Raw genomic sequence first — 14,265 nt, forward strand, 5'->3', positions numbered from 1 at the left:
CAAAAATAAATGTCAGAACTTTATACACCTTTTAATGTGACCTATAACCTGAACAATTCAATTGTAAAACAAACTGAAATCTTGGGGTAGGGGAGAGGCTCACAATAACCTGGTTGCATAAGTGTACACACCCTTCTATAACTGGTGCTGTGCTCAGAATGAACCAATCACATTCAAACTCATGTTAAATAGAAGTCATTACATATCTGCCATCATTTAAAGTGACTCTGATTAATCACAAATAAAGCTCAGCTGTTCTAGTAGGATTTACCTGATATTTGCTTAGAGCAAAAGCCATGGTGCTCAGAGAGCTTCCAAAGCATTAGAGGGATCTCATTGTTGAAAGATATCAGTCAGGAGAAGGGTACAACGCATTAGATAGTCCATGGAACACAGTATAGGCAGTCATCATCAGGCGGAAAAGATATGGCACAACAGAGACATTACCAAGAACTGGGCGTCCCTCCAAAAGTGATGAAAAGACGAAAACTGGTCAGGGAGGCTTACAAGAGGCCTATTGCAATATTAACCCCCTTCATTCCCCTATAGACGTACCGGGACGTCCAAAAAACGCCCACAAAGAAACCCCTATGGACGTCCCGGTGCAGCGTCAGGGACACATCCCTGCCGCTGCATGGGAGACCAGGCTGTCGTTTGACAGCCTGGACTCCCCCCTGGCAGCAGAAGCCGGCGTCGCTGGCTTTCTGCTGCCCGATCTCTCATAGCTTCCGGCATGAAAGCCGGTAAGCTGTTACAGTTGAAACTGCCCAATCGCGCAGTTGCAAACGCGCGATCGGGCATTCCCTTCCGGGTTGCGTCACTGCTGACGTAACCTGGAAGGTCATCGGAGGACAGGATATCCCCTGCGGGCTATCAGAAATTAATCTACTAACTCAACGCTGGTTTTTGTGTTTAAACTTAATCTGACGAAATTGTGGCAATCTCCATTTATGTAAAGCCTTATGTACAACAGTCGCTACATTAGCGCAGGCTCCTAACAACTAACATCCATGATTTGTCCTTGAACACAAGCTGTATTGATTATAAGACCTATAACCTGCTTGTAATGCTGCTGGGGGCAGTACAATCAGCTATCACACATATTAAAGTACATAAATGTGCATATCATGGCTAAAATGTGCCTTTTAAGGTTTATTAAAAATTAACTGGACATGTGCTTTGTATTACTGGAGCCCACAGCGATCCCATTGGCATTTTTATGATGATTACTTTCCCTTCATCAGGCATGAAGATTCAAGCTGTTCTTTCTGGTGATAATGGGATTCAGTCCCTAGAGCAGGAGAATTGATTTCAATTGCAGGTCTAACCTCAGTTTACACTAGAATCACTTTTTATTCATAATACCATTTTCGCTAAGAGCTCTGGCAGCTTCGGAGGACCTGTAAGGTAGTCCTAGCACCATAACAGGAATATTATACCGTAGTGGAACCTTCCTTACCAAGAGATGTAAACACAATTAATGATTCTGATCGATATGTCCTGCTATGAGAGGAGGTGAACTTAGTGAAATTATCTCCAAAGCCACCAGCATACCTTTCTCAACTGGAACATTTATCTTCCAGACACGTAGCAGCCATACGTATAACATTTTAGTCGATTACTCGTAGAACGCTCTGTAGGAGCATACTCTGTAGGAGCCTGGTAACACTAGACACAATTATACCCGGCGGTATGCACTTGTGGAGCATTTTGCGACAAGCCTGAATATTGTGTTTTGGGATTTCACCAGCCAAGACAGATAACTATAAAACTCACACAGTTCAAGCAGCAACACAAAGAAACAGGAATGTATTTTATTTCATCTCAAAATAGATAAATAGTTCTTGGCCTACAAAACCCCTGGTACTGCCTGAAACAATAAAAAAAATCCTGTATGATGCAATGCTGCATGGCAAAGGCAGCAGCAATGAAGGTGTTGGCTAAACTTTGCATTCTTACTGAGTATTATCGTTGCTGGAAAACTTTAAGTGCAGTTTTCTGTGTCATTGGTGAGGGTTTCGGCCAGCTCGGTTAACTGTGCATTGTTCAGAGCAGTTATAAGATTCTCAGGTGTTGCCTGGACTCCTTCCCGGTCTTGCCAGGCGACAAGCAGCAGCTTGGCCCTCATCTTTACATCCTCGCTGTCAGATTCTATCTCTTTAATGTCCATATCTTTCATCTCTAAATAAGGGGCCAGAGTCTTCCAGTGCTCACCCAACTTATTGGAAAATGACTCTATCATCGCACCAGTCACAACCTTCTGCTGAAGCATTTCTGGACCTGAAAACGAGTGCAATGTTATAGAAAGAAAATAAGAAATCACACTTTAAAAAGGTAATTTCTTACCAAGTCTGGAATCTTAGAAGCCCATTTCTTTTGTTTTAAATAATTTTCTCATGACGTAAATCAATAATGTAGCTGGATTAGAATTGGAATAACACACGAGTCATGTTTTTAGATCTATGCTCAGTTTGTGTTAACATTACAATGACATCGGGTAGTTTGGCAAATGATCCCTTAGATTGTTTCCTATATTGTGCTATGTATTTTTTATACTGGGTCTGAGGGTAGCAAAGGTTTATTGTACTTCTCGTATTTCAAGGAACATAGGGTATTATGACGGATAATATATTTTAGTACCTATTTCTTTTTATGGCACTGGGACAGTCGACATATTGTTACACATTTGACATTCTCTCCATTAAGACCCATCCTGGTTTCCACTATAGCACCTTAACCCATTCTCCCACCAACGAATAGGCAGTTTGTACAGAATAATGAAACACACTACTAAATCTATTTAACTGGTTAAGTTTGTGACAGACAAAAATGACACCCTCAGGAAAAGATCATTATTCTTTTGGTAAATACAAAGAAAAGAATACTTACTCTCATTGTTTTCCTTCAACAATGATTCGTTATCTTCATCATCCTCATCCTCCTCGTCTTCACCAGTTTTTATTTCTTCGGACGGTGGCTAAAATTGACCAAATTTGAGCAGAATAGATATAAAACTTGTGGAAAAGCAACTTTATATTTCCAGGCTGGAAATGCACTACATGCTTTTTATTTATTGGCACAGACCAAGGATGCCACCTTGGATGGAAAGCATAAAAATGGTTCAGCACAGCCAAAGTCCCCAAAGTATGCCAAAGTATTCACTACGCCAGTAAGATAGGAGACGTTTCAAAGTTTTTATCTGCAGCTGCATATAATATCTTATTGGCACAATTAATTCTACAACACAATTACTTTGTTATTTATGTAGACAAAAGGCTTACAGGTAATTCTTTAGCTAATTTGATAACCATGTTTTCCAGGTATTCAGGTAAGCTCTTGAACTGCTGGTTTGTCGGTAGGAAGAAGTGAGGACTTCTACGTGCCAGCAATCGTAGGGCTCTCCAGCCGTAATTGGAGTTATTCACTACTCTGTAAACACAAATGGAGTTTACTTAATAAATAAATAAAAAACATTTTGGTCACATTCTTTTTAAGCAACAGGCATTAAGAAAGTGGAAAAACAAATCACTATTTTATGGGCTAAAGAAACAAACCAGCGCTATAGAGATGTAAAATCCATTATATCCTAGTAACTATAGTTTTATTTTACTGAATGAAAGCGCATGCATGCAAAACGTGTCCGATATTTCTCCTCTCCCGCCTGAAGCTAGTTGCTTAAGTACACTAACCAAGCACCCATTATAGCACATCAGCTCCATGTCCATACTCATATGTACATATTAGCGTCCTTGCATTAGAAAATATATTGGACTGCAAATGTCCCGTTACGCAAGCAACTCTTATTTATTGTAATATATTTTTATTAATGTTTGATGCCCTGTTCAAGAAAAATGTGCGCATCTATTTCTTCCCAATGATGTTTTTAGAGACCATCTGTAGAACACACATTGTGATGGGATGGTTTAGATACCGGACCCTTGCAGCCTTCTGCACCACACGGACTCTGGAACATTTAGCCCTTGGTATTTTATTGACATTATGATCAACATTGTGATATTTTGTTGGTGGTGAATGCTAATAAAATACTTACTTATACTCTTTTTCAACCATGTTCTCAGGATCGGCCTGTTCAATAGCCTCTTCAAAGAACTGTTCCAAAGTAGGCATAAATTCTCTGAAATACACAGAACGGCTTAGTACAGAAGACTACACATTGCTGAATTCCTTCTCTTTAAAATATAGTCTAAACTTTCTACAATACAATCAGGGGCAAAAACAGATAAAAGAATAATCTTAAGTGTTTATTCATTTTTTATTTTTTTTTACTTAAAGTTTTGTGAAAACTGAAAGTAAGGATTAGGTTATAGCTGAAGTAATAAAAGGTATTTCATTTATGGAGAGACACGTGGACTGCTGTTAGGGACATGTTCTCATTATAGTATAGAGCATTATTAAACCGCAGTAAATATAAGCAACACACAGACCGGAACCAGAAAGTGTGATTGGCATTTAATTGATATCAATATATAAATGTTACAATATAAATATATATAAATAAATGTGATGTCATGGTCAGCTCAGCTGGGTTAAAGGTAACTGCTTGGGATTCTGTTAATGAGCGGTACGCTAAAGTCAGACAACCAGAACACAAACGCACAGCTTACCTGCTCTCGAGCTTGCAAGCTTCCATGTTGTCAGGGCAAAGATTCCAAAGTCTTGTTAACTCTTCACTGAAATATACATTTCTTTATTTTAATGGTGTAAGTTAACCCATATCCTCTAAAATAGTGTTCAGCACACTGAAGCTGCAATATCTGACATATTCAGAAGACTTCATCATTAAAATATAGTATAACTGGATGTTTTAGGTACTAAAGAAGTTCCATTGTTGTAAGATTACAACTATTTGGTAGTTATAACAGTGCTCTTGAGATCTTTACACCAGTATTTCCCAGAGTCAAAAGTGCAGGGTTGTGTATTAACCAGAAAGAAAAATAGTTGATCAATGCTGGCTCAGGTAAAACTGCACCAAAACAGCAACCAATTAAAAGCAAAAAAACTCACTTTCCCATTAAAACCTTTTTATTTGGGCCTTTTCCAAGGAAATCCTCAGGAGCGGGTCGTTTTCGTGTCATTTTGATTGGCTTAGCATCTGCTGGTCTATTAAAAAAATAAAAATCAAGGTTTCAAAATGAAAATATTTTTGTACAATGAAAAAACTTTGAGAATCTAAATCCACAATGCGGGAATATTGAGATACTGGTTATGTCTGAAGCTGTGGGATTCTTAAAGCTGTAAATTCAGGTTTTACCATCAGATCTCTCGTTCTCCATCTAATGCTGGCTTTAGGTTTACTTAAGCAAGCTTTTATGCAAACTTTACCTTTCCTTTACGAAACTTGGACACCCTTCATTTTTCCATGAGTTCCAGTTTTCTTCTGTATTAAGTATGTGCTGAAAATTAGATTTTAACATCATTAGTGTAATTCTAAATAAAAATGTATTGGGTAACGCACCAACACCATGCCATAAGGACACTTACCTCCACCATTTTTGAAAACTTATCTCCATCAGGAGGGATTTCAGAAAGCAGCTATATTAACGGAAAAAATGTCACAATTATGACAGAAACATTCAGAGGGTTAGACAAAGCAGATTGATTATTATATAGTTCAATATCAAGGAGACTACATGGAGTCCAGCATGAAAATCTAAATACAGCAAGATAGCAAATCCCCAGAATTACATCTTCTTCAGCAAACGGATGGGAATTGAGGATAAAAAAAAAAAACATGGAGAAAGATTTAGAGAACAGCGAGGGAGAGAATACAGTTGGACACAAGGAGGACAGTTTCAAATCGGTGAATTAACAATGCATTACAATTGGCCATCCATTCAGCAGGAAGGACTGAGATCGCCCTATATAAGGCATAGTTCAATCATTTAAGAAACCTCTCTTACGTAAATATGCTTTATACCCCTTCCTAATATAAAGTGAATTTGAAATTGAACTGTCCAGCCAACAGCCCTTTGAAATAAATAAACCCCATGCTGTTGAATCAGTGATGGTACAGAGGATCAGAATACCCTCACACCAACATCATAGTGCTACTGAAGTATAAACTCAGCCTAGTCTTTTTTTTTAATGCCATTGTGACAGGATTTATCCAGTCTTCACATAAATAACATTTACACCGTAACATACACGCACAGCAAGCAGCTAAATTACATAGCTTTCACATGGACGCATACAAACCTGATAGACAATTTTGGTGGTATCCTCAATCCAGATTGACTGTTCATCCAATAGCACATAATTGGAGCTAAAATATAAGAGACAAATCACAATACGAACGCTATATTTACAAACAGGACAGAAAAAACATGTATGAATTTTTGCATTATTTAGTTCATTGCAGGGGCTGGAAGAGAATTGAATATCCTGGGTATCATCACTGTTCCCACTTAATCAAAAGATGTGGATCTGCGCAGTCTGTCAATCTAGGCAGATACACGTTACATGGGCTCTCACCTTTTAAACTTTACTTGACCCTTCAGGTACTGAAACAGGATAAGGTATTGTAATAAGATGTGGCGCCGGAAATTACTGTCACTCAACTGCAGATCCATTAGCTAAAATAAACACATGGAAGTAACATATTTTACACAATTATCATCCAACACTTACAAAAATTTGTCCCAGTTGAAAGATATTCAATGACTTTAGAACAGGCTTTCCAAGAACTGCACAGAAATATCCCAACACACTACAACCCCTTAATGCAACAGAGCAGGCTCACAGACGGATTACCTTTTCGCTTGTCAGGAACTTTGCAAAGTACACATGTTCTCCTTCTACTTTCAGCTCCTCAGTTTTTTTCCGTGATGCTTGTGTATCATCTAACTTGTAGCTTTTAAATATGGTAAGAACTTCCTCTGAAAACTAGAAAGGGAAACATAACTCTTAAAATCGTTCCAGACAGTTGTAAGTAGAGGTCTGCGTATTCAGAACATCCCTAACAATGACCAGAGCAGAAATAAACACCCTATCCCTACTCTGCAGTTTGTACCAGTTCCCAGCAGTTGAAGTCAATGGGAGCCCCTAATGCACACGCATGCATCTTGTTAAACCCCCTGGAAATCTTGCACAGTCCTGAGGAGATGTGTTCGGCCAAATGCATCTCTTGTAAGGCACTGGGAGCTGGGGCGAGATATGCCAAACGTATAGAGAGGATTCTGAAGAATCTCTCAATGGATTTGCATGGAAAAAAAAGGATATAAGGGCTGGAGTGTACCTTTGAAAAACATTAAGACACTGCGTTACATGTGCCTTCACTGCTAAACATTACTGACAGCCTAATCAAAGGATCCACTGTTCATGCAGTAATATGTGATCGTATGATGCTTGGTTACCTTGAGGAAGGTTTTCCAGAAACTCTTGTCATAGCACTGCACAGGATTCCTAAAGAAGTCCTGAAGAGACCAAAATTTCCTGTACAGGTTGTAATCAATAGGTATTGACCTGTAGCAGAAAAAAACAACACATAAACAGCTTAACGATGCATCAGAAAAAAAAGCCATCACAGAACATACAGGAACTTCAATAAAAAGTTTTACAACGGAGGGAGTCATTAAATGACCCTAATGTCAAATGTTTTTGTTTTCAGTAAAACAAATGATCCTGTCATACTCACGAACTGGTAGAAGCATCATCATCTCCCATTTCCCCTTCTTCAATCTCCATTCCATCATCTTTATCTTCCACCTGCTGGATACAACAAATAATGTCAGAGCTTCTAATACGAACCTTGTTACTGGAGTACAAACCAGTGGATGAGCGCTTACCTTCTGTCCCAATGTACTCTCTTGCTCATTGACATTATAGACTGTGACATTCTCCAAATTAAACTGGCTCTGCAAATTCAAACCTTTCAATATAAAGCAAAGTAGAGATATTAAAATAAACGAAAAATACAGCCTGTTGATAACTAAATTATGTTTGTTCTGTAGCCATCTTACCAGACTTTTCAGAAATAGGAAATAAACGGGCCAGAAACAGTTGGATCCTTCCGCAGAACACAGTGTTTTGGGATTTTGAAAGTCTTCGCAAAAGATCTAAAATACACGTTTAAAAAGAAAAACACTAAATATAAAAATCAGCAGAGAAATCTTAACAATAAGCACTTTCACTATATGGGTAAAAAAATGACAACATTTTCCAGCTAAAAACTGTTTTGAACAATAGTTGGTAAGATGAGAGGGGATCACCCCTTTCCCCCCCATTCTCAAAATATCTTTCTGACTAACATGGCGTGGCGCAAAATATTTTTTTTTAAACAAACAGAAACTAAATGTTTTTTTATGAAAAGCCTTTAATGTATCACATGTATGTAGTTGTACATACATGCAAATTGCACAATGTGCCCATGTAGGCGGGCTAAAGACTCCGCTAAAATGTTAGGGTATAGTTCACTGGCTCCTGGAAGTTACCCAGTTCTGAAAAATATGTCCTTGTAAAATGTCAACAATGTAATACATATAATAATAATTTAATATAAAAAAAAATTATATAATTATATACAATTTGGGTATGTAAATAGAACACACTTACCATTACACATCCTTAGCAAGTAGTTTTTCCCAGCTGAATAAAATGTATTCTAAAAAGAACAATACAATGAAAATTGAGATTCCTGCATTAACATGTCAGCTTAAGGATAAACAAACAGTATGGAACAACAGGTTTATATTAATAGTAAATATTTGATATCCAATAAGTGTTAAATCCTATTTAATGAGACCAAAAGCTGTGCAGGTCACAAATCCACCAGGTCCATTTAAAATGTAGCGGGATTAGTAAGCACGAGAGGCTGATCTCTAGATAATACAGGCTTTAAAAGAAGAAGAAGAAGCAGAAAAGGAGAACACATTACACTTTACTTACAGATTTCCATGTGCTGACATTTTTTTCAACAAATGTAAAAATTCGATCACAGTGATCCAATGGAAGACAGTCCAGAACATCTCCCAGCAGCACGAACGGCGTGGTAGCTGTGCAGATTCCTAATATGAAATTAATGTTCCATTACTTGTGGATAAAACGGGCCATGTATATCACTAATATAGCATCTATTTTAATGTATCATTTATATTTATTTAGCCACAACAAATAATAGATAAATACTTGGAATGCCACAGTCGTTAAAGTATCCGAGTAACATTGCATGATATGTATGTAATCTCCAAACAAATTTCTGATGTGTAACCAGATTTTAAGAATTCAAAGTAATTAAGCATTGCTAATTCCTAAGTAAAGTAAACCTGAGGGAAAAAAATCTCACTATGTGAAAGCAAGAATAATCTGGACCGCATCACAATACTTTAATGGAAACTTTGTGGAAAAAAAATCAACCTGCGTGTTGTATTAGCAAAATTACTATGGAATCAATGCATCCTGAGACAGAATCAAAATCTGTAAGGATTAGTAAGGATAATAAAGAGAACATAGTATAACAGAGGTTAACCAAACAAAACAAAGGAATTGTGGGTTTTACATACACACACACATATATATTATAGACAATATTTTTAGCATTGAAATTCTTACCACCTTCAGTAACTCCACATATGGCAAGTGAGATTATGGCAAGGCAGTTGTCACACGATGCTTGGTTTATCTGCAAAAAGTTACAAGATGCAGTTTTACTAAAATGATGACTTTTATGGAGTGCGTGCATCGGTACGACCAATAAACTGCTTAACTATTATACATCATATAACATAATGGGATCACACGCTTCCACTTCAGTTCCAGTCAATTACAGAACACCTTCAGTAACAAGGAACTCTCCCACAATAACACATTGTCAGTATTTACTGATGTCATTAATCTGGCACAAGATTGAAAAATACTAGAAGCGCACCTCAGGGATCCAAATGGTTTCATATACATATATAGCTAAGCAACTACACGTTATTACACATACATTTTATTTCTTACAGGTGCTAATTGTGGTTTAGATGGCTTGAATGGAAAAGGTGTCCTGGCTTTCAGCTGTGTCAGTGATCAGAAATTCTTTTGTTTTGTTATTATATTTACATCATTCCTTGTATAAACTGGGTATGTCCACATCCCAAAATTCATCTCTATATGATTTTTGTCACATTAATCCACATTACCTGCAACAACAGAACATTTAGAGACAGATGTGATTATTTAATTCACTTACTATTTCCTCCTCCAGCACGGCTCGGAAAACTTGGTCTAGCGTGAGTTTCTTCTCATTTTCACTGCAAAACAAATACAATGCTACATTGTATAAATGATCAAAAATGTGAACGCTTTTAAATGAAGCCCAGTCAGCAGATTTCATTATATACCATACCTTCCAGGTAGCTGGCTAAATACATTCAATAGATGTTTGATGTTCTTGCCGGTCACAGCTTCCCTGGTGGCATTCTAGGGGGAAAAAAACACAATAAAACATTAATAACTCCAGCTCTCTCCATGCCTTTGGATCACCAAACCTTCTCATCACACGCCTCCAGCGCTGATTTCATTTGGGATGGTTTCCCTACCAAGGCTCAGACAGGAACCGAGACCTACTGTATTTGTTCGGCTGTACCTACCAAATAGTATTTTAGAGGAGTCAGACACAGTGGTCTACATGGACATATATTTTTCCGGTAAGATCCAAGACCGGCAAACTACAATCAGTTAACAGGTACGATGATAACAGACAGTATCGTAGTATCTCTAACGTTCATTTACTCTGCTGGACTCCAATTTACATCTTTAGCAAAGTCTGTAAATCATTGCTGTGCAATAAAAAGTCATACATAGGCATGGAATAGACATTTTATGTATATCTTGCTGTTTAGCACATTAACCTTAAAGCGTTAGTAGCATAATACATTACATTGCGTTATATAAACTACTGACATATTCACATGCTTGGATATGAAGTCATTTAAATGAACAAGCACAAACGGTCACAAGTTTCCTTCGTATGTTTATATTTCATCCTTTATGACTACGTAATACACGCAAACAGCACAAATCACACCGTTAATTTACTCCTAGCCTCGGTGAGGCTAAACAACGGCGGCGACATCTTTCTCCAGTTCCAGTCGCGCTGGATGACGACAAAAAACAGCGCTTCACAGGGAAACGAAAGGAACAAGAACCACTTCCGGTAACGTGCGTGGCGCTCTATCCCCACAGCGCCAAGGAGTCTATGATGTTAAGTAGGTTGTCACGTTCGGGCGGTACAAGCAAAGCAACGAGTATTAATATTATTGGTGCTCGGTTATGGCAGCTCCACGGTTATTATGTCATGCTGTACTTGGATATGTTTACGGAGCTACATAAAAGCGCGGCTGTTAAACCAAAGCGAATGCTGTTTCATATTAGCCGTGACTGAGTTGTGGCGGCGGGTTACTGGTCGGAACCTCCTCATTTACAACAATGTTAATCAGAAGGGAGCTGGGAACGACACAACAGCCCCAGCACCGCTGTGCTTCAAAGATCAGTGCCTGAATTCTACTTGCACTTCCAATTACGGTCACCAGGGGGCTTTATGAACAATTTAGTCACCGACTATGGCACTTTTTATGTTATTTAATTGTTTTATATAGCACCGTGATAGTGCTGTACAACGGTATGTAACATAATAATTTGACTTACAGAAACAGGTGAGGAGGACCCTGATCAAACAAGCTTACAATCTAGAAGGAGTTATATGTTTTTATAAAGTGTCTTTCTGTCAATGGATGAAACTATATAGCACATATTTGACATCTTGTCTTCCAAATGCTCTTGGAGTTACTTTATTACTGGACCAGGTGGCCAGGATTAACTTCCACACTGAATGTTGCCAGTCCTCCCCTTTTGCTACGTAATCATCCTGCGCTGGAGAGCCCTGTAATCCTGAGATCAGATAAAACAGATCTGGAATAAAACAAACAAAATATTTCCTCTTTACATTGTAAAATTCTGTCAAAATACGTATCATTCTATCATAACTGATTTTTAGCAAAACTGGTCTGTTTAAGAAACTCATATGTGCATCGGACAGGTAACGTGCAAAAATCAGTGACAGTCCAGGCCTAGTACTTCCAAAAGAACATAAAACTACATTGTGCTAATATATAAATGTGTTCACTGGTGATAGTCCACTTGAATGATTTTAGAATTAATTGAAAACCATGATTTTAGCTTCTTGAAGCCTACATAGAAGTTAACTGACTTGTGATAAAACATGGGGTTGAAAATTACTCCATGCTGATGAGTGGGTCTAGGTCAGCAGCTTAATAGTTTTGTATTTCACCCAAGTCCGTTCTTACACCTCCTGATTATCCCATTTTAGGACAGTACACAAAATTCCACAAATGTTCCTTGAGAAAATGTGGATATGAATGTTTTATAGTATCCTTCAGCTCTGAATTTGTGTGCGTACCCAACAGAAGATATGTTAATGAAAAGGGCTATGTTTCCTATTTTCTGTTATTTAATTAGCCAGTAATAGGTTACAACATCACGTAAAATCTTGGTAAAGCGTTATATGAGCTTGTTGGACATCCCATTTGAAAGCCACAGGCATTAATATGGAGTTGCCCCCTTTTTTGTGGCTATAACATCATCCATTCTTCTGGGAATGCTCTCCACAAGATTTTGGAGTCTTTGTGGGAATTTGCGCCCATTCATCCAACAGAGAGTTTTTCCACTGCTGCGGAGCCCAGTGTCGGTGTACTTTACACTGCTTCAGCCAACACTTAGCATTGAACATAGTGATCTTTAGCTTGTGTGCTGCTGCCTGGCCATGGAAACCCCTCTCATGAATATCTCAGAGACTGTTTTGAATTCTGTAGCAAGTGATGCTCCTAGATGCTTCCACTTCAATATAATAGATGGGCCCAGGTCAACCGTGCTAACAGGGACGATATTTCATGAACTGGCGAAAAGTCCTATGACAATCACACATTTAAAGTCACCTCTCCAGTGCGGTCCTTTCTACTGCTAATGTATGGCGATGGCGGCTTATGTGCTTGATTTTATATACCTGATGGATGTGCCTGAAACACCTAAACTCAATGATTAGGAGGGGTGCCTTTTGGTCATATATATATATATATATATATACATACACGCTATAAACCAGTCTTGTATATAGACGAAAAGGACAATGATTATCCCGTTTCTGTGCTTTACAACCACTAGTTCTAATATACAGAGAATGTTAATGCTCTATGCACCACATTCAAAAAATTTAGCCTTTTGTCTATATGGTGTATTTTAAACCCCCTATCATTATTGTCTAGGGGTTTCAAACTACACGTCACAAGAGTAGACAATGTGTTGGTGGGTACGACTGGCATTAAGTGCGAGCAGGGCTCTCTCCACCTAATGTATAATAATAACTTAAATGCACTAAGATTGAAGGCAGCAGAATGGGTAATGGCATAACATTTCATTAAAACGGCTAACACCAGGTGTCAGCATTGATTTTCTGTAAAGCTTAGGATACATTGAGCAGAAACACATGTGCCTTTCTGGACGTACGGTTTTTTTTGTATTTATTTGCATGGTGGGATTGCTTTTTTAGCTGTGATTTTTGCTAATAACCAGATGTGATAAATTTTAACTGCACTGAAAAAAACCTACTTATTTTAAGCCACTATTTAAAGACTGTCTTTATACATATATTTATTTTACTCTGAAAGGCCGTTCACTTTTATTCGTAACTTTTAAACTAATCAATGTTTTATTGATTGTTATGCTTTTACCACCTTAATTAAATTACATTATTATAAAAGAGAAGTTAGTAGTTTTAACACCACACAATAATACTAAACCCAGAAATAAAATAACGGTTTTGTCCTGGAGGCTGGACCAAGAATTAGGTTGCACGCATGTAATCTAAGTAACCATGTGGAGCCGGTTGCATGATTTCTATCCCCGCGCTACCTTTTGAAGTGCATTCTTCCTGTTGAAAGAACTGCGGTATCAATAGTTGGCAGGAAGCCTTTCGCTTGGCCATTCCTGCAGGAACCACACTTGGTGGTCTACTGAAAAGATCCACACCGAGATAAGTCGGGATATCAGACCCTCGACTATTACTCAAGCCCCGTGTAGAAAGATAAATATGGCAAGGGTCTTTACTTCCCAAAATGTTTAAAAAAACCAGGCCATTTGCTAGACTGCAGCATAAAGTGGATGTATTTAACAAAAATAGATAAAGCCTTGGTAATCCAGGAGACATCACCATATTATATTTGCTGAGACATTTGGTAGCTCAATTGGTAG

General features: G+C 38.0%; 1 protein-coding gene across 1 annotated transcript; it reads right to left on the bottom strand.

Moving 5' to 3' along the window:
* Positions 1-1,984: 1,984 nt before the first annotated feature.
* On the bottom strand, positions 1,985-11,074 carry LOC149287835 (THO complex subunit 1-like). The gene is made up of 21 exons (XM_089492458.1): positions 11,027-11,074; positions 10,346-10,419; positions 10,190-10,250; positions 9,571-9,637; positions 8,905-9,023; positions 8,572-8,620; positions 7,980-8,075; positions 7,806-7,888; positions 7,655-7,728; positions 7,374-7,482; positions 6,772-6,903; positions 6,493-6,593; positions 6,217-6,283; positions 5,503-5,553; positions 5,344-5,414; positions 5,026-5,121; positions 4,626-4,691; positions 4,052-4,135; positions 3,282-3,429; positions 2,890-2,977; positions 1,985-2,280 (listed from the first exon to the last, which is right to left on the bottom strand). The coding sequence occupies exons 1-21, from the start codon at positions 11,072-11,074 to the stop codon at positions 1,985-1,987; spliced, it is 1,980 nt and encodes a 659-aa protein (XP_089348584.1).
* Positions 11,075-14,265: the final 3,191 nt, after the last annotated feature.

This window comes from Sceloporus occidentalis, unplaced genomic scaffold (genome assembly GCF_023333645.1).
Source record: "Sceloporus occidentalis isolate IW3139 unplaced genomic scaffold, rSceOcc1.0.p SCAF_56, whole genome shotgun sequence".
Taxonomy (NCBI): Eukaryota; Metazoa; Chordata; class Lepidosauria; order Squamata; family Phrynosomatidae; genus Sceloporus; species Sceloporus occidentalis.

Excerpts from the sequence above, each read along its gene's own strand:
- LOC149287835 (XM_089492458.1), bottom strand. The coding sequence starts at position 11,074 with ATGTCGCCGCCGTTGTTTAGCCTCACCGAGGCTAGGAGTAAATTAACG. Across the intron at positions 4,136-4,625 it reads GCTTGCAAGCTCGAGAGCAG|AGAATTTATGCCTACTTTGG; the intron begins GTAAGCTGTGCG and ends TGTGTATTTCAG. Across the intron at positions 2,978-3,281 it reads AATTAGCTAAAGAATTACCT|CCACCGTCCGAAGAAATAAA; the intron begins GTAAGCCTTTTG and ends GGTCAATTTTAG.